Consider the following 21,693-nt stretch of genomic DNA (forward strand, 5'->3'; position numbering starts at 1 on the left):
CCAGAAAAGAGACACGAGAGCATATTGGCTGCTAAAAGCACACTACGAAAAAACAACTATCCGGATCAGCTGATAAATCGTACACTCACCAACAGAGTACACTTACTATACAACACGCTACAAAATGCCAACAACGAAGAACAGCCTAAAAAATACATATCGCTCCCGTACATCCCATGCATGAGTGAGAAAGTAGCCAAGGTACTGCACAAACATGACGTAACGGTTGCACATAGACCTTGCAATAAAATAAAAGACACTATTTTCTCAAAGCTGAAAGATAAAATTTCAAAAATGCAACAAACCAACGTGGTGTATAGTGTACCCTGTGGTGGTTGTAATGATAAAGTGTACATCGGTCAAACATCGCAGACACTGGAGAAACGTCTGCAACAGCATCAGAACTCAATCCGAACGAAATCATCGATGAGCGGACTCACACAACATGCGGTAGAACACGACCATGCTTTCAAATTCTCGGAGACCATCATCTTAGAGAGAGAGAGCAACGAAGCTAAACGACTGAACACGGAAACACTACACATAAAACTACACGAGGGGAAAACAGTAAACTTGCAGCGGGACGCACTAAGCTTCTCCAATGTATACGACGGCGCCCTGAACAAACTAAGAAGATTCGAACAAAACAGAAGAGAACCGCACACGACGCGAACAGCGTCGTCATAGAAGAAACAGCGGACAACAAAAGTTTAGTGTTTTTAATTGACTATAAATATTGTTTGTACGTAAGATTTGCATTTTGTTTAAACGTGTGTAATGAAAATTGTTTTATTTAAGAATCTGATGATGGCTGAGTAAAAACAGTAAGCCGAAACGTAGTTTAAAGAAATTATAAATTTGAATTTTCACCGAGAAACATCAACCCGAAAGCCACAACATAAATATACGGTGATCAAAAAAATTAAAACATAAATCGCATTAAGTTACTGTGTCGCAATCATCGGCAAAACGATCGAGCATACATTCAGCTGTAAAAGTTGCGCGTTACGGGTATGGGTGGGGGTGTAAGGAAGGATTGTTACAAATTGTTACAAGGAGGTGGGGGGCTTGTAAAAATGGCGTTTTCTGCGTTATGTAACATTTGAGCGGCTCCTAGTCATAAGAGATTGATTGCCGGTAATCAGAGGTAATCAGTAAAGTAATCAACAGTAACTTTTTTCAAAGGTGCGTAATAATCATTGCTGTTGGAAACCCCTTGGGATTGTCTCTAGATAGAATTAACAAAAGGGCGAATGTCACAAATGTAAACAAACCGGATGAGAGTTACTTTTTGCTGGACCAGCATAGGGAAATCAACCCTCACTCGGTTTGTTTACGCTTGCGACATTCGCCCTTTTGTTAATTCTATCTTCATCTGTGCATGCATTTATTAATTAAAATATTTAAGTAACGTTCAGATTTAGCGTGTAGATTTTCGAGCAGTTCCACGTAATTTAAAAAATATCTGACACCTCTGCCAATGCCAATGACAATGCTTATTTCGAATAAATTTTTAAACGCAAGTGGTAAGTTTTAAATGTTCCGAGCTATATTCGGTGATTTTATGTACTTAATATAAACTTCCTCTAGTTGAAGGTATCTCAATTTACATTTAAACGCAACCAGCTCAAAATGCCAATCGAAAATCTCGAAGAGCAGGGATTGGAGAAGAATCCCAATCTAGAGCTATCGCAAATAAAGTTTTTGCTAAGTTTGCCGGAATACAATCCAGATAAATCTTTGGCGGATAAATTGCTTTCTGCGATAAAGGAAGACCATATGGGTCCATGGTATGAGGAAGTCTGCAAAGACTTAGGATGGACCCTAGACCACCAACTGCTCAACGAAATGAAAGAAGTAAATCGCAAGAAACTAGAAGAATTGGACGCCGTTATAGATGATGCCGAAAAAAATTTGGGAGAAATGGAAGTGAGAGAGGCCAACTTGAAGAAATCAGAGTATCTTTGCCGAATCGGGGACAAAGAAGGCGCAATTTCTGCTTTTAGAAAAACTTATGCCAAAACAGTGTCTCTTGGTCATCGATTGGATATTGTTTTCCACAATATTCGCATTGGATTGTTCTATCTAGACCATGACTTGATTACTAGAAATATCGAAAAGGCAAAAACTTTAATAGAAGAAGGTGGAGACTGGGATCGACGAAATCGTCTTAAGGTTTATCAGGGAGCTTATTGTGTAGCAATACGTGACTTCAAAGCAGCTGCAAACTTCTTCTTGGATACTGTTAGTACGTTCACCAGCTACGAGCTAATGGATTACGCTTCTTTTGTGCGCTACACGGTTTATGTTTCAATGATTAGTCTGCCTAGAAACGAATTGAGAGATAAAGTCGTAAAAGGAGCAGAAATTCAAGAGGTTTTACACCAACTGCCCGATGTCAAAGAATATTTGTTTTCCTTGTATAACTGTCACTATGCTGACTTTTTCAAGAACCTTGCGCTAGTTGAAACAGTTCTTCGTAAGGATGTTCTCTTTCATCCTCATTACCGTTTCTATGTTCGTGAGATGAGAATTCTCGCGTATACTCAGCTTCTTGAATCGTACCGTTCGCTTACACTGCAGTATATGGCCAATGCATTCGGCGTTAACGTAGATTACATCGATGCCGAGCTGTCGAGATTCATCGCTGCAGGACGACTACACTGTAAGGTGGATCGTGTTGGGGGAATCGTTGAAACCAATAGACCAGATAATAAAAATTGGCAATATCAAGCTACGATTAAGCAAGGTGACATTCTGCTTAACCGCGTACAAAAACTTAGTCGCGTCATCAACATTTAAATCTCGCAAAATGTATTTTTTCTCTTGCAAATAAATCTATCATTGAAGACAGGCGTCATTTTTGTTACATGCATTTAGTTGAGAAATTTTACGAAACTCGGATTAAGCGAAACAAAAACCCGACAGCGGGGAAAACAAATTGAAGAACAACTTTATAACACCCTATTAGATTCAATATCACGTAGAAGTGCGCATCATTCTACATGGCTGTCATCATTAGTTTTTGAAAAAGTGTAGGCATTATTTTTACAGTGACTGAGCCGAGTGCGCGAAGAACGCACAGCGGTTCAATGCAATGGTTCGTGCACAAGCACGACCAAAATTAGCAAGCTCAGGCGTTATTTGCTGACTGACTTACTAGCTTTTTAGCGGACTACTCGACAAAATCGTGTCGCGTGTGACGTAATACTAAAAATAGACCCCTCAAAATTGACACTCGACTCGAAAGACAGACCAAATTGACACTCTACGTGACCCATAAAATTTTACATAGGTGGGACACGCACCCCGGCATACCCCAGCCTAAGTACGACAATGACTATTATAGATCACGAAGAAATTTATAACTAAACAATAATTATTGACTACAAAAACGTAATTTGGGAGGACACACCAAAAACTGGCGGGCCTAACCAGAGTATAATTTTATTAAATTCAAGCCTTTTTTGAAATAGAATTTACTTTTTACATTTATCTTTAATCGTATATTTATCGTAGGTCTTTGTTGGATCGTACGGTTCCCAACGAGATGCAGGAAAAATATGTTTGTTTCTCTCGTACCAAGATCGCAGTAAAACCTTTCCAGCGTGTGACTCTTCTTTCTCTACTGTGGCATCGCTTATCATTCGAATGTCGTCTTTGCTAGAAGAAATTATTAAAAACCTCTGTAACGTTTTTTTTAGCGAGTTGATTGGCTGCGGCGTATTGCTAATTGGTTCTCGGCCCGACTCGCGAGTTAACCATACAAACTAAGCCAGCCGAACTAACGATAGCGGGTCAATTGAACGCCGTTCCTCGGACCAAGAGGACTTAATTTGCCTGAGTTAAGCTCGAGATTTTTGTCGGTGAATTGTCATGTCACAGTCATCGTAATCAGTCGTCTCCTTTTTTGTCCGTGTCTGACTTCTTGCCTTCGCTTTCTTGATTTTTTATATGCGCAGTACTATTTTAACCTTCTTACCGCGCATCATTCATTTCCCATAGTGTGATGATTCTGTTCACTCTTGTCCTATAATATTTACAAAAATCCGTAATACAAAATACGTTGTAAAAACAAACCGCGTTAATTCAAAAATCGTCACAAAATAGACCGTGTTGATTCAAAGTCGTCGAAAAACCGCTCAAATTCGAAAATCGCAAAAAAAAACCGCGTCAATTCGATGATGTAAACGAACCGCGTTAATTCAAAAATGGTCATAAAAACCGTGTTAACTGCAAAATTGTCATAAGAACCCGCAATAATTCGAAAATCGTAAAAAAGTGTATAGACTATAGAGGCTTGAGATATAAGTATGAGACTAACCTAGATATTCGAAAATTTTCTTGTAAAGCCAGTACCACGAAAATGAAAATCACATTTTTTTTATAAATTTAATATAATGGTAACGGTACTACACAATCAGCCATAATTTGATAATTTATATCTAAAAATATTATGCACATGCGAGATTTAAAGTTGTAGTATCCATGCGGGCATCTATACTTTTTTAATCTGTCCTCTATGAAACTACTCCAAAAACTGAATGCTACACGTTGGTGCGTCAATTGTCTCCTTCGAATTTTCAGCTCTCGAGTGTGCGTGAGCATTATTTGCCAATCATCAGATTCTCTCCTCTCTTTTCATCCGTTGCATGCTAGAAGCGATGTCTCAATTTTTTACATATCGTATTTTATTCTGTCGCTGCAGGGAACAACTGAAAGTTTTATTTCGCGTTTACACTGAAGTAATTAATTTCGATTTTTTTGGTTCATTTATTTTATTCCTCATCGTATCTCCTACAATCTCCCTCTCCACTATTCTTTCCAAATTAAAGTTTCATATAATAGGAGACTTATTTAACGTTAATTATTCGCTAGATATTTCCGACAGTTCAAATGAATTATGATTGCAGACAATGTGTAATCATATCTCTATTTCTAAAAGGATTTCAAATATTTCTATTCATCGCATTACGCGGTGCGTACGTCAATCTTCCATCAGTCAGATTTCAGATTTCAGCCAACTGAATCTTCTATCTAAACGCTTGAGCCTATATTGGGTATGGACATCTCAGCTATACACATAACCATTTACGAAGTGATATCGAACCGCAAAATCGTGATCATTACCAACATAATCTTACCATCAGCATGATCTTTGTCTTCATCACCATGATCATTACCTTATTCATGATCATTAGCATCATCGTGATCGCGCATTAGCATCCACATGGACATCACCATTAAAATCATGATCGTAACCGTCATCATGATCATTAGCATCACCCTTATCATTGCCAAATTGAAGATTAGAATCATCATGAACGTTACTATCATGATCATTACCCTCATGATGATCATTGCCTTTATCATAATTAGTACCATATCATTACCAACATCATTATGATCGTTACCATCACAATTATCATTATCATCTTCATGATCATAAACGTCATGATAATCACCATCATCATTATCATTAGCATCAACATAATCGTTATCATCAATCGTGATCATTACCATCATCATGATTATTTATATCATGCTCTTTACCATTAAGATCACGATCATTTCCATCATCGTGATGATCATTGCTATCATGATCATTACCATCATGATCATTGCCATTATGATCATTACCATCATCATTATCATTAGCATCAACACAATCGTTATCATCAAAATCGTGATCATTACCATCATCATGTTCATTTGTATCATCATTATCGTTACCATAAGATCATGAACATTACCATCATGATCATTGCTTTGCTATCATGATCATTGTTATCATCATGATTATTGCTATCATGATCATTACCATCATGATGATCATTGTCATCGCCATGATCATTGCCATATTCATAATTATTAGCATCATCGTGATCGCTATCAGTTTCATGATCATTGTCAATATTATGATCACTACCATCATGATCATTTCCAATACTATAATTAGTACCATCATAATCAATACCAACATGTTCATTATCATGATCGTTACCATCATCATGATCGTTACCATCATCATGATCACTATCAGCATGATGATCATAACCACCAACATCATTAACATCAACATGATCATTACTATCAAGATCATGATCATATCCAACAGCATCATGATCGTAACCATCATCATGATCATCGCCGTTATCATCATGATCATCCCTATTATCACCATAATTAGTACTATCAATCACAAACAGTACCAACGTGATCATTGCATCATTACCATCATCGTGATCATTGCTATCATTATTACCATCATCATTACCATCATTATCGTATTAACATCAATATAATCGTTACCATCAAGATCATGATCATTATCATCATCATGACCATTATCATCATCATGATCATTGCCATTATCATCATGATCATTTCCAATATCATAATTAGTACCATCATAATCAATTCCAACATGAGTATTAAGATCGTTAGCGTCATTATCGCAACCAGCATGATGATCATTACCATCAACATCATTAACATCAACATTATCATTACCATCACCATCAAGATCATGATCATATCCAACAAGATCATGATCACAACCATCATTATCATTAACATCAATATGATCGTTACCATTAAATCAGGATCATTATCTATCATGATCATTGCCATTATCATCATGATCATTTCCAATGCCATGATCATTACCATCATGATCTTTACCATCATCACTACCATTATCATAATTAGTACCATCACAAATAATGGCAACATGTTAATGATCATCATGATCGTCATTATCATAAACGTTATCATGATCATTAACATAATCGTGATCGCTACCAGCAACATGATCATTCGCATCATGATCATTACCATCATTATCATTGACATCAATATGATCGTTACCATCAAGATCATGAACATTGCCGTTACCATCATGATCATTCCCATTATTATCATAATTAGTACTATCAATCACAAACAGCACCAGCATGATCATTGCATCATGATTGTGACCAACACTATGATCAATACCATCATGATCATTGCAAGCTGCAAGTAATGTTGTTTTCTGTCTTCCCGTTCGAGGGATCCTATTTACAACATTCCCGCACGAATTAAGTTTTTTTTTACAACCTATCTCACCCAGGAGAACGAGGTTTCTATAAACAACGTGGATTCAAAACATTCCCGCTCGAGGGAAGTTCGTTTCAACCTATCTCACCCAAGAGAACGAGGTTACGATAAACACACGCACACGAGCGTGGCTCTAGAACATTTCCGCCCGAGGAAAGTTCATTACCTTTCTCGCCCAAGAGAACAAGGTTTCAAATAAACACACGCACACGAACGTGTTTCATATATCATCTATTAAAACATAAATCAAATACGCTTTTACTACCACTAACGTTTGGTAACATCAAACTTACTTATAGGGGAACCATTTTCGCACATCGAAATCTTTTTTTTTTTGCGTCACTGCTGGGTGATGCAGTGGGTGCGGTTTATCGACAGCGGTTTTATCGATCGCATTTATTGCTTAAACAATCACAGCGGTCATCACAGAGATTATACCATCCGCAGGCACAGGCAACACAACAAAAAATCACCGCAAAATCCAAAACCAAGTCTCCCGCAGTCACAACCAAAGCGTCTAAAACTGTTCTTCCTCTTCCGATGTCAGCCAAACCTCGCCGTCATGGCCACGATTTTCGCAACATACTTACTTTCAGGAGCGTGTCCCTATTTTTTGCGCCATTGTAGTATCCATGCGGGCATCTATACTTTTTTAATCTGTCCTCTATGAAACTACTCCAAAAACTGAATGCTACACGTTGGTGCGTCAATTGTCTCCTTCGAATTTTCAGCTCTCGAGTGTGCGTGAGCATTATTTGCCAATCATCAGATTCTCTCCTCTCTTTTCATCCGTTGCATGCTAGAAGCGATGTCTCAATTTTTTACATATCGTATTTTATTCTGTCGCTGCAGGGAACAACTGAAAGTTTTATTTCGCGTTTACACTGAAGTAATTAATTTCGATTTTTTTGGTTCATTTATTTTATTCCTCATCGTATCTCCTACAATCTCCCTCTCCACTATTCTTTCCAAATTAAAGTTTCATATAATAGGAGACTTATTTAACGTTAATTATTCGCTAGATATTTCCGACAGTTCAAATGAATTATGATTGCAGACAATGTGTAATCATATCTCTATTTCTAAAAGGATTTCAAATATTTCTATTCATCGCATTACGCGGTGCGTACGTCAATCTTCCATCAGTCAGATTTCAGATTTCAGCCAACTGAATCTTCTATCTAAACGCTTGAGCCTATATTGGGTATGGACATCTCAGCTATACACATAACCATTTACGAAGTGATATCGAACCGCAAAATCGTGATCATTACCAACATAATCTTACCATCAGCATGATCTTTGTCTTCATCACCATGATCATTACCTTATTCATGATCATTAGCATCATCGTGATCGCGCATTAGCATCCACATGGACATCACCATTAAAATCATGATCGTAACCGTCATCATGATCATTAGCATCACCCTTATCATTGCCAAATTGAAGATTAGAATCATCATGAACGTTACTATCATGATCATTACCCTCATGATGATCATTGCCTTTATCATAATTAGTACCATATCATTACCAACATCATTATGATCGTTACCATCACAATTATCATTATCATCTTCATGATCATAAACGTCATGATAATCACCATCATCATTATCATTAGCATCAACATAATCGTTATCATCAATCGTGATCATTACCATCATCATGATTATTTATATCATGCTCTTTACCATTAAGATCACGATCATTTCCATCATCGTGATGATCATTGCTATCATGATCATTACCATCATGATCATTGCCATTATGATCATTACCATCATCATTATCATTAGCATCAACACAATCGTTATCATCAAAATCGTGATCATTACCATCATCATGTTCATTTGTATCATCATTATCGTTACCATAAGATCATGAACATTACCATCATGATCATTGCTTTGCTATCATGATCATTGTTATCATCATGATTATTGCTATCATGATCATTACCATCATGATGATCATTGTCATCGCCATGATCATTGCCATATTCATAATTATTAGCATCATCGTGATCGCTATCAGTTTCATGATCATTGTCAATATTATGATCACTACCATCATGATCATTTCCAATACTATAATTAGTACCATCATAATCAATACCAACATGTTCATTATCATGATCGTTACCATCATCATGATCGTTACCATCATCATGATCACTATCAGCATGATGATCATAACCACCAACATCATTAACATCAACATGATCATTACTATCAAGATCATGATCATATCCAACAGCATCATGATCGTAACCATCATCATGATCATCGCCGTTATCATCATGATCATCCCTATTATCACCATAATTAGTACTATCAATCACAAACAGTACCAACGTGATCATTGCATCATTACCATCATCGTGATCATTGCTATCATTATTACCATCATCATTACCATCATTATCGTATTAACATCAATATAATCGTTACCATCAAGATCATGATCATTATCATCATCATGACCATTATCATCATCATGATCATTGCCATTATCATCATGATCATTTCCAATATCATAATTAGTACCATCATAATCAATTCCAACATGAGTATTAAGATCGTTAGCGTCATTATCGCAACCAGCATGATGATCATTACCATCAACATCATTAACATCAACATTATCATTACCATCACCATCAAGATCATGATCACAACCATCATTATCATTAACATCAATATGATCGTTACCATTAAATCAGGATCATTATCTATCATGATCATTGCCATTATCATCATGATCATTTCCAATGCCATGATCATTACCATCATGATCTTTACCATCATCACTACCATTATCATAATTAGTACCATCACAAATAATGGCAACATGTTAATGATCATCATGATCGTCATTATCATAAACGTTATCATGATCATTAACATAATCGTGATCGCTACCAGCAACATGATCATTCGCATCATGATCATTACCATCATTATCATTGACATCAATATGATCGTTACCATCAAGATCATGAACATTGCCGTTACCATCATGATCATTCCCATTATTATCATAATTAGTACTATCAATCACAAACAGCACCAGCATGATCATTGCATCATGATTGTGACCAACACTATGATCAATACCATCATGATCATTGCAAGCTGCAAGTAATGTTGTTTTCTGTCTTCCCGTTCGAGGGATCCTATTTACAACATTCCCGCACGAATTAAGTTTTTTTTTACAACCTATCTCACCCAGGAGAACGAGGTTTCTATAAACAACGTGGATTCAAAACATTCCCGCTCGAGGGAAGTTCGTTTCAACCTATCTCACCCAAGAGAACGAGGTTACGATAAACACACGCACACGAGCGTGGCTCTAGAACATTTCCGCCCGAGGAAAGTTCATTACCTTTCTCGCCCAAGAGAACAAGGTTTCAAATAAACACACGCACACGAACGTGTTTCATATATCATCTATTAAAACATAAATCAAATACGCTTTTACTACCACTAACGTTTGGTAACATCAAACTTACTTATAGGGGAACCATTTTCGCACATCGAAATCTTTTTTTTTTGCGTCACTGCTGGGTGATGCAGTGGGTGCGGTTTATCGACAGCGGTTTTATCGATCGCATTTATTGCTTAAACAATCACAGCGGTCATCACAGAGATTATACCATCCGCAGGCACAGGCAACACAACAAAAAATCACCGCAAAATCCAAAACCAAGTCTCCCGCAGTCACAACCAAAGCGTCTAAAACTGTTCTTCCTCTTCCGATGTCAGCCAAACCTCGCCGTCATGGCCACGATTTTCGCAACATACTTACTTTCAGGAGCGTGTCCCTATTTTTTGCGCCATTGTAGTATCCATGCGGGCATCTATACTTTTTTAATCTGTCCTCTATGAAACTACTCCAAAAACTGAATGCTACACGTTGGTGCGTCAATTGTCTCCTTCGAATTTTCAGCTCTCGAGTGTGCGTGAGCATTATTTGCCAATCATCAGATTCTCTCCTCTCTTTTCATCCGTTGCATGCTAGAAGCGATGTCTCAATTTTTTACATATCGTATTTTATTCTGTCGCTGCAGGGAACAACTGAAAGTTTTATTTCGCGTTTACACTGAAGTAATTAATTTCGATTTTTTTGGTTCATTTATTTTATTCCTCATCGTATCTCCTACAAAAGTGACTCGAAAACCTCGTGACAAATTTGAATTTATTATACCTGAAAACAAAAATCAGGCATAATGAAACAAGCCAATATAGCCCCTAAGTTGATAAGCATTTCCTCCTATCAACGCTAATATGTAGAGATATAGCTCCCTACACGGTTGATTATGAAAAAAAACCTCTGTACCTAATGTGAAAAGTTTACTTGTTGTGCCGTAAATTCGATCAAATTAGTCGTTCAATTGGTCCGTGTTAAATTAGTTTAATTGACAAAACTCTGATTTGGAGAAAAACGCGTTCAAAGTTTGCTGCTCTGTATAGTTTATAACTATCAATCGTTCGAAGTCATCTCATAAATCTGGTTTGCAACATTTATGCAGTCTGATTAAAGTAAAATGTAACTTAGAAAATTGTTGATCGTTCGCTATCATTAACTCATTTATTTTAATTTTGCGACTTGGTCCGATCTGATTTAACATCGACGTATTGTCATACACACAGAAAAATTTCATGGTAAATTCTACCATTTTAGGGGTAAGCTTGACCAGAAAAGTATGGTGGTTTTCAACCGACTGGGAAAACTGGTCTAGACAACATTTTCATGGTTATTTCGACTATAAGCTTGAACAATGGACGCATGGTACGGTTGACCATGCATAGTAGGCATATTTATAACTAAACAATAATTATTGACTACAAAAACGTAATTTGGGAGGACACACCAAAAACTGGCGGGCCTAACCAGAGTATAATTTTATTAAATTCAAGCCTTTTTTGAAATAGAATTTACTTTTTACATTTATCTTTAATCGTATATTTATCGTAGGTCTTTGTTGGATCGTACGGTTCCCAACGAGATGCAGGAAAAATATGTTTGTTTCTCTCGTACCAAGATCGCAGTAAAACCTTTCCAGCGTGTGACTCTTCTTTCTCTACTGTGGCATCGCTTATCATTCGAATGTCGTCTTTGCTAGAAGAAATTATTAAAAACCTCTGTAACGTTTTTTTTAGCGAGTTGATTGGCTGCGGCGTATTGCTAATTGGTTCTCGGCCCGACTCGCGAGTTAACCATACAAACTAAGCCAGCCGAACTAACGATAGCGGGTCAATTGAACGCCGTTCCTCGGACCAAGAGGACTTAATTTGCCTGAGTTAAGCTCGAGATTTTTGTCGGTGAATTGTCATGTCACAGTCATCGTAATCAGTCGTCTCCTTTTTTGTCCGTGTCTGACTTCTTGCCTTCGCTTTCTTGATTTTTTATATGCGCAGTACTATTTTAACCTTCTTACCGCGCATCATTCATTTCCCATAGTGTGATGATTCTGTTCACTCTTGTCCTATAATATTTACAAAAATCCGTAATACAAAATACGTTGTAAAAACAAACCGCGTTAATTCAAAAATCGTCACAAAATAGACCGTGTTGATTCAAAGTCGTCGAAAAACCGCTCAAATTCGAAAATCGCAAAAAAAAAACCGCGTCAATTCGATGATGTAAACGAACCGCGTTAATTCAAAAATGGTCATAAAAAACCGTGTTAACTGCAAAATTGTCATAAGAACCCGCAATAATTCGAAAATCGTAAAAAAGTGTATAGACTATAGAGGCTTGAGATATAAGTATGAGACTAACCTAGATATTCGAAAATTTTCTTGTAAAGCCAGTACCACGAAAATGAAAATCACATTTTTTTTATAAATTTAATATAATGGTAACGGTACTACACAATCAGCCATAATTTGATAATTTATATCTAAAAATATTATGCACATGCGAGATTTAAAGTGACTCGAAAACCTCGTGACAAATTTGAATTTATTATACCTGAAAACAAAAATCAGGCATAATGAAACAAGCCAATATAGCCCCTAAGTTGATAAGCATTTCCTCCTATCAACGCTAATATGTAGAGATATAGCTCCCTACACGGTTGATTATGAAAAAAAAAACCTCTGTACCTAATGTGAAAAGTTTACTTGTTGTGCCGTAAATTCGATCAAATTAGTCGTTCAATTGGTCCGTGTTAAATTAGTTTAATTGACAAAACTCTGATTTGGAGAAAAACGCGTTCAAAGTTTGCTGCTCTGTATAGTTTATAACTATCAATCGTTCGAAGTCATCTCATAAATCTGGTTTGCAACATTTATGCAGTCTGATTAAAGTAAAATGTAACTTAGAAAATTGTTGATCGTTCGCTATCATTAACTCATTTATTTTAATTTTGCGACTTGGTCCGATCTGATTTAACATCGACGTATTGTCATACACACAGAAAAATTTCATGGTAAATTCTACCATTTTAGGGGTAAGCTTGACCAGAAAAGTATGGTGGTTTTCAACCGACTGGGAAAACTGGTCTAGACAACATTTTCATGGTTATTTCGACTATAAGCTTGAACAATGGACGCATGGTACGGTTGACCATGCATAGTAGGCATATTTATAACTAAACAATAATTATTGACTACAAAAACGTAATTTGGGAGGACACACCAAAAACTGGCGGGCCTAACCAGAGTATAATTTTATTAAATTCAAGCCTTTTTTGAAATAGAATTTACTTTTTACATTTATCTTTAATCGTATATTTATCGTAGGTCTTTGTTGGATCGTACGGTTCCCAACGAGATGCAGGAAAAATATGTTTGTTTCTCTCGTACCAAGATCGCAGTAAAACCTTTCCAGCGTGTGACTCTTCTTTCTCTACTGTGGCATCGCTTATCATTCGAATGTCGTCTTTGCTAGAAGAAATTATTAAAAACCTCTGTAACGTTTTTTTTAGCGAGTTGATTGGCTGCGGCGTATTGCTAATTGGTTCTCGGCCCGACTCGCGAGTTAACCATACAAACTAAGCCAGCCGAACTAACGATAGTGGGTCAATTGAACGCCGTTCCTCGGACCAAGAGGACTTAAATTGCCTGAGTTAAGCTCGAGATTTTTGTCGGTGAATTGTCATGTCACAGTCATCGTAATCAGTCGTCTCCTTTTTTGTCCGTGTCTGACTTCTTGCCTTCGCTTTCTTGATTTTTTATATGCGCAGTACTATTTTAACCTTCTTACCGCGCATCATTCATTTCCCATAGTGTGATGATTCTGTTCACTCTTGTCCTATAATATTTACAAAAATCCGTAATACAAAATACGTTGTAAAAACAAACCGCGTTAATTCAAAAATCGTCACAAAATAGACCGTGTTGATTCAAAGTCGTCGAAAAACCGCTCAAATTCGAAAATCGCAAAAAAAACCGCGTCAATTCGATGATGTAAACGAACCGCGTTAATTCAAAAATGGTCATAAAAAACCGTGTTAACTGCAAAATTGTCATAAGAACCCGCAATAATTCGAAAATCGTAAAAAAGTGTATAGACTATAGAGGCTTGAGATATAAGTATGAGACTAACCTAGATATTCGAAAATTTTCTTGTAAAGCCAGTACCACGAAAATGAAAATCACATTTTTTTTATAAATTTAATATAATGGTAACGGTACTACACAATCAGCCATAATTTGATAATTTATATCTAAAAATATTATGCACATGCGAGATTTAAAGTGACTCGAAAACCTCGTGACAAATTTGAATTTATTATACCTGAAAACAAAAATCAGGCATAATGAAACAAGCCAATATAGCCCCTAAGTTGATAAGCATTTCCTCCTATCAACGCTAATATGTAGAGATATAGCTCCCTACACGGTTGATTATGAAAAAAAACCTCTGTACCTAATGTGAAAAGTTTACTTGTTGTGCCGTAAATTCGATCAAATTAGTCGTTCAATTGGTCCGTGTTAAATTAGTTTAATTGACAAAACTCTGATTTGGAGAAAAACGCGTTCAAAGTTTGCTGCTCTGTATAGTTTATAACTATCAATCGTTCGAAGTCATCTCATAAATCTGGTTTGCAACATTTATGCAGTCTGATTAAAGTAAAATGTAACTTAGAAAATTGTTGATCGTTCGCTATCATTAACTCATTTATTTTAATTTTGCGACTTGGTCCGATCTGATTTAACATCGACGTATTGTCATATAGCATTTATAAGGATATTCGATCAGTATACTGATGTTTAGAATCGTTTATCACAAAACAATACTTACACATCAAAATTAAACAGTGGACCACTTTTTCCGCGAGCTTTTGTTACAATGAAGTCATAGAATGTGTAATGGTGCGGAAGAATCAAGTCCTCTTTCACGTACATCAGCTGATCTGCCATAACGGTTTTCAGCTCACTGAATTCCTTACGAAGCATCTCAAGACATTTTTGCAAAAACTGGTATATCGAGTTTCCTTTCTTCATAGTTACACATTTTCTGTGTCCGGAACCGTCCCAGTAACTGAATGTTATCATTATTTCTTGATCTTTCAGGGTGGCCTGCTTTATGGCCCATTCCTGTCGCAGCTCTTCGCGCAATTTATTATCCGATTCTTCACGTTCTCGGTCCGGCAAAAACGAAGTATCTACGTCGGGATTTTTTCGAATTCTTTTATTTTTAGGCACCGAGCTTTCCTCGGTTTGCCATTTTTTTGTCGCGGGTTCCTGCTCTGTATCGTCACTGTTTTCGTCTTCGAGATCGTCTGGATTAAATGATAAAGCTTGTATTTGTCGTTTTTGGCGATCTTTTTCTGCCTGTTTTGCTTCCAGTGCCCGAAGCTTTTCTCTATCCTTTTCCTCTTTTTTCTGTGCCAACTTTTTTTCTCGTTCTCGAACTATATCTTCTTGTTTTTGTTTCATTTCATCCAGCGTGACCAAACCAATGGTGGAGGTTTTAAGCTGCTGCTCCACGGCATCATAGTGGGTGGCGAATTTATTTTCAATATTACTAACCTTGAGATCTTCCTCAATCTTTTTCTTCCGAAATTCAATCTCCTGTTGGGCGATTTCACGCTTTTTCATAAGTTGCATTGCACGTCCCCCTTCACTGGCTGCTCCTTTGTAGTAGGCCATTATGAACGAATACCTGTTAAATATCTAATATTATTTTTCATCATTTATAAAAAACAATAAACTTTCTTACGATAAACTGTTTTATAAAAGTTTGTTGAATGTTAGTATGAGATATATTAAAAGTTCACTACTTCGTTTGTTATGCCAGGCCAGTTGAAAAGGGAAAAGTCGGAAAAGTACAATATTTAATAACAAAATATTCAATATGTCAGCTCGACTCGAGCATAGAAATCAGCGATGCCAGATTTGTCTAAAATATCCGTAAACCGTAAAAAACTGTTCGAAGTTCGACTGCTCGAATGTGCAAACTAAAGATCTCGACCAAGGGGTTTTTAGTAAGGCGTAAAAGTGCGTAGTAATCAGAGATAACTTTTGTAATCATTTACGAATTAATTAGGTAAGATCTCGTTCAAATATTACGTAACGCAGCGGAGGGTGGGCCCAAGTAACCAAGAGTTCGAATAATGGTGTCTATCAAGGGTTAAACAGCTTTATGTATATCAATCTATAACTTGCTAAGCAGCGTCACTTTTAAGTAATTAACCGAACTTTCAAGCTGTCGTGGGTTCACTGCATAGAACGCTAAGCAGCTTCGAAATAAACTGTCAAAAACTAAGAAAAAACAAATTTAGCAGAACTTCTATGTTCTATTTTTATACTTTTACCTAACTTCTATATCGTTGCATTTGCCTGCTGTTGGGTTTGAACCCGGGTGTTCCGCGTTGTAAACCTATACCGATCCACTGCGTCACCTTTGTCGTATACAAGCGATCTGAATTTTGCCAATGAGTTGTTCTTAAGTAAAAGTTCGTTTTAGAACTTGCAGCAGCTTTATGCAGCGCGAGTTAATTATAGAACATAAAGTTTAGAACCAGGCAATTAGCTATAGTAGTGAGATACCGACAGCATATGCTACACAACACAAAACAATAATGAAGAGCATTACATTCTAATTTATATTTGTAATTATAAATGTGCGAGGATTAAATTTATTCAAGTGAAATAAAAATAATTAATCTCCAATCGTTTCAGGTTCTGCTGGTTTGATCACCAGAAATATAAACAAAAAAGCAGCACGCAGAACTTGTTAGCAACTAAAGTTACTTCAGAACTTCTTGTAGCATCCTAATGCTTTGAAGTATCTATGAAGTACTTGCAGCACTTCTTAAAGCATTTAGTTCCACGTATACTTGATATACACTACGAATCAGCAAGAAAGTTCCAAGGAGCTGAATCTGAACTAATTATGAACTTTCGAGTTCGCGTGTCAAGTAATATTCGAACTTTTGGTTGCTTGGGGGGGTTCCTTAAATTTCTGTTACAGATTGTTACGCTAATTTTACGGGGAGGGGGCTTTGAGCGAAAATGTAACGCGTAACATTATATATAAAAATGTCAAAAAAATAATCTATTCATATCATATATACAAATTTACGCAAAAACTAATTAACTGACATTTGTGAGCTAAATTTAAACAAGTGTCGTAATCATCGGTAGCGATCGAGCATGCATACAACTGTACAAGTTACGCGTTACGGGTATGGGTGGGGGTGTAACAAACGATTGTTACAAATTGTTACAAGAGGGTGACGGGTTCGCGAAAATGGCGTTTTTGGCGTTATGTAATATTTGAACGGCTCCTAATCAATGGTAATCAGTAGAGCGATCAATGATAATCTTAAGTAATCATTGGTAATCATGATTAATTTATAGTAATCACAAAAGATTGATTACTGGTAATCAGAGGTAATCAGTAAAGTAATCAAAAGTAACATTTTCCAAAGGGTTTCCAACAGCAATGATATTACTATACGCACCTTTTATAAAAGTGAGTTTTGATTACTTTACTGATTACCTCTGGTTACCAGTAGAAATCCGGCTTTAGTTTTCAAAAGGTCGCATAATTAACCCTTTTGCATGCATTGTGCGACCTTCTGAAAACTAAAGCCAGAAATACTCACAGTAAGAGATACGCGGAAACTACCCAGGTAACCAATAAGCATTAAAATAAGCAGTAAATCAGTCATTCATTAGCATCTCTGGCGTTTTATACTGCAGGTTGTTGTTTATCCAAGGGGTCGGACACTCAGCACATAGTGCCCCGGCACTGCAGAGATATTAAACGGCACACCTCTAAAGCCTTATAAAAATAACATTTATAGGGCTTTACACACCTCCGGTTCAATTTTACATATGAAATGGGAGCACTGCCAGTTGTCAAAATCATCTCGCACGGTTGCCAGATCTATCAGATTTTAAATAATTTAACAAATCTTCCAGTTCGGCACTTTCGGTACAACACCGGCACAGTTCGGTTCGTTTCAAGTCGCCTAACATAAAAACGGCTGTGCCGAGTGACCGACCCCTTGTGTTTATCAGCTTTTTGACTGCATAACTGTTGCAAATTGGCATCCAAAATTCTATTTAAATTCTTCTTGTTGGTAACTAGCTGCAAATAAGCATTGTCAGCACTATAAGAGGGCTAGCAGTAAAGTAGCCGCATATTTTGCCAAAATAGCATTTAAGTAGCATTTAAGGCAACTTAAATGCTTATTGACTTGTTTTTAAATTGCATTGGAAATGCTTATTGGTTACCTGGGTAAAGCCAACGGTTTGGCATCAGTGTTCAAAAACTGTCAGCACTTGCTGCGGAGCAAAAATGATCCGCTTCTGTTTTGTTTACATCAATTTTGCACAATAGAGCGATACAGTGGACCCCCGTTCGTTTGAACGATTCCTCATGCAAACTAACGGGGTTACTTTTTAATTTGAACAACTGGTAACCCGAAATATGCTGAAACCTGTGTGAACTGGCCGCCCTGCTCTTTGTTATTGTTTTGGTGGTTTGTTTTAGTTGGCAGTTGCAAGTGCGAATATTGCATTTTCCGATCAGATTTCTATCTTAATCGTTAGGAAAACGAAATGTGAAACCGATTAAACACGCTTGGTCAGTACAAACAAATCGTGTTTATGTGCATTGTCTGCATAATCAAATGATGTCATGTTGAGAATGACGTTTGAACCATTTTTAATTTGCACGTCGTGCAAACCAACGGGGTTCAAATTAAAAAGTGTTCAGATTAAAAACGGTCAAACGAACGGGGGTCCACGGTATATCTTTTAACTTAATCAGTGTAAAATGCGTTGCAAAGCTTTATACACACTGTGTCCGAGTATAATATTCAACCCAGTAAACCATTTGGTTTGTATATCTCGATTGCAACTAAGGTATACGAAATCATATCTGAACGAAAAAGTTATATTTCACACCATATAAGAGCATATATGTACCAAAGTGGAGGCGATATACGTGCGAAAATTTTGACAACTATTTGTAATTCTATTTTGCGTAGTTTTTATAACACGCAACTAAATACTACTGAATATATGATTAAGATATAATCAAATATTGCAATTGTCTATCCTGCTTCATAATTCACAGTCATGAATTGTATATGAAGACATGCACGACTGCAAAACAACTTATTGTTCACTTCGATTTGACATACTCTAATCATTATACAACTCCAATATGAAATTGACATGAAAACGATTTAATGTGAACTTTCTATTACGATTTTGTGTTATCTGGGAAGGTGTGTGACAATAGCTTAAGTAGATTTCATAACTATTTCAATACTTGTTAATCAAACATTTAAGCAAAAAGTATGCGTGTTCGATTGGCTCCCTTTTGACAACTCTCGCTGCTCGATTGGCTCCCAAGATGGCTGCTTCCGCGTATCTCTCACCTCTGAGTATTTCTAATAAAATTCATCATTTACTGCACTGAGGCCAATTTCCGTATCCAGCTTTTTACGAGCCATAATGGCGGACGTGTTCGTAATATTTGAACAGCATTTTTGACATTTCCCGAATACATCGCACGTTTTCTTTCCGCGCGTTCACGGCAAAAATAAAGGAATGTACGGAAAGAAAACGTGCGATGTATTAGGGAAATGTCAAAAATGCTGTTCAAATATTACGAACACGTCCGCCATTATGGCTCGTAAAAAGCTGGATACACTTTATTTGTGAACGTAATTTTTTGCAATTTAATCTAACAAATAACATATATGTGTGAGGCACATGAATATCATTTGAATCGCCATGAATAACATTTATGTCCCCCAAGGGGTCGGTCACTCGGCACAGCCGTTTTTATGTTAGGCGACTTGAAACGAACCGAACTGTGCCGGTGCTGTACCGAAAGTGCCGAACTGGAAGATTTGTTAAATTATTTAAAATCTGATAGATCTGGCAACCGTGCGAGATGATTTTGACAACTGGCAGTGCTCCCATTTCATATGTAAAATTGAACCGGAGGTGTGTAAAGCCCTATAAATGTTATTTTTATAAGGCTTTAGAGGTGTGCCGTTTAATATCTCTGCAGTGCCGGGGCACTATGTGCTGAGTGTCCGACCCCTTGATGTCCCCGTTAAAAGTATGTACAAGAGCACATAATTTACGACTATCCAGCTTTTTACGAGCCATAATGGCGGACGTGTTCGTAATATTTGAACAGCATTTTTGACAGTTCCCTATCCAGCTTTTTACGCGCTATAATGGCGGACGCTATAAATTGTGTTCGTAATATGTGAACAATCTTTTTGACAACTCTGCATTCATCAAAACTACCGAGGTAACCAATAAGCATTTCCAATGCAATTCAAAAGCAAGCCAATAAGCATTTAAGGTGCCTTAAATGCTACTTAAATGCTATTTTGGCAAAATATGCGGCTACTTTACTGCTAGCCCTCTTACTCTTACTCTTAGTGCTGACAATGCTTATTTGCAGCTAGTTACCAACAAGAAGAATTTAAATAGAATTTAGGATGCCAATTTGCAACAGTTATGCAGTCAAAAAGCTGATAAACAACGACCTGCAGTATAAAACGCCAGGGATGCTAATAAGCGACTGATTTACTGCTTATTTTAATGCTTAATGGTTACCTGGGTAGGCACTCTTCTCCTGTACGGCAGTGTTGCTCTTTCTTTCGTTTACGCAAAAGAAGGAAGGCAATACCGTGGACCCCCGTTCGTTTGACCGTTTTTAATCTGAACACTTTTTAATTTGAACCCCGTTGGTTTGCACGACGTGCAAATTAAAAATGGTTCAAACGTCATACTCAATATGACATCATTTGCTAATGCAGACAATGCACATAAACACGATTTGTTTGTGCAGATCTAGCGTGTTTAATCTGTTTCACTTTGCGTTTTCCCAACGATTATGGTAGAAATCCGATCGGAGAATGAATATTCACTGCTTGCAACTGCCAACTGAATCAAACCACCAAAACAATAACAAAGAGCAGGGCGGCCAGTTCACACAAGTTCCAGCATATTTAGGATTACCAGTTGTTCAAATTAAAAACTAACCCCGTTAGTTTGCATGAGGAATCGTTCAAACGAACGGGGGTCCACTGTAGTTTTGTTTACATTTCGCACAGTTTTGCTTTCCTTCTTTGACGTAAACGAAAGA

The 21,693-nt window shown here is 37.0% G+C and overlaps 4 protein-coding genes across 4 annotated transcripts; 1 reads left to right on the forward strand and 3 right to left on the reverse strand.

Moving 5' to 3' along the window:
* The first annotated feature begins 1,497 nt into the window (after positions 1–1,497).
* On the forward strand, positions 1,498–2,855 carry LOC128741370 (26S proteasome non-ATPase regulatory subunit 6). The gene is made up of 2 exons (XM_053837157.1): positions 1,498–1,526; positions 1,591–2,855. Exon 2 carries the CDS (start codon positions 1,633–1,635, stop codon positions 2,800–2,802), a length of 1,170 nt encoding a protein of 389 aa, XP_053693132.1. The 5' UTR covers positions 1,498–1,526; positions 1,591–1,632; the 3' UTR covers positions 2,803–2,855.
* A 2,874-nt stretch (positions 2,856–5,729) lies between these two features.
* Positions 5,730–6,224, reverse strand: LOC128745659 (prostatic spermine-binding protein-like). The gene has a single exon (XM_053842737.1). It carries the CDS (start codon positions 6,222–6,224, stop codon positions 5,730–5,732), a length of 495 nt encoding a protein of 164 aa, XP_053698712.1.
* Positions 6,225–8,974: 2,750 nt separating this feature from the next.
* On the reverse strand, positions 8,975–9,469 carry LOC128745660 (prostatic spermine-binding protein-like). Its single transcript, XM_053842739.1, has one exon. The coding sequence runs from the start codon at positions 9,467–9,469 to the stop codon at positions 8,975–8,977; it is 495 nt and encodes a 164-aa protein (XP_053698714.1).
* A 4,315-nt stretch (positions 9,470–13,784) lies between these two features.
* LOC128745198 (protein FAM50 homolog) lies at positions 13,785–16,386 on the reverse strand. Its single transcript, XM_053842219.1, has 3 exons — positions 16,282–16,386; positions 15,361–16,224; positions 13,785–14,000 (listed from the first exon to the last, which is right to left on the reverse strand). The coding sequence occupies exons 2-3, from the start codon at positions 16,209–16,211 to the stop codon at positions 13,817–13,819; spliced, it is 1,035 nt and encodes a 344-aa protein (XP_053698194.1). The 5' UTR covers positions 16,212–16,224; positions 16,282–16,386; the 3' UTR covers positions 13,785–13,816.
* Positions 16,387–21,693: the final 5,307 nt, after the last annotated feature.

The sequence above is a fragment of the Sabethes cyaneus genome, chromosome 1 (genome assembly GCF_943734655.1).
Source record: "Sabethes cyaneus chromosome 1, idSabCyanKW18_F2, whole genome shotgun sequence".
Lineage (NCBI taxonomy): Eukaryota > Metazoa > Arthropoda > Insecta > Diptera > Culicidae > Sabethes > Sabethes cyaneus.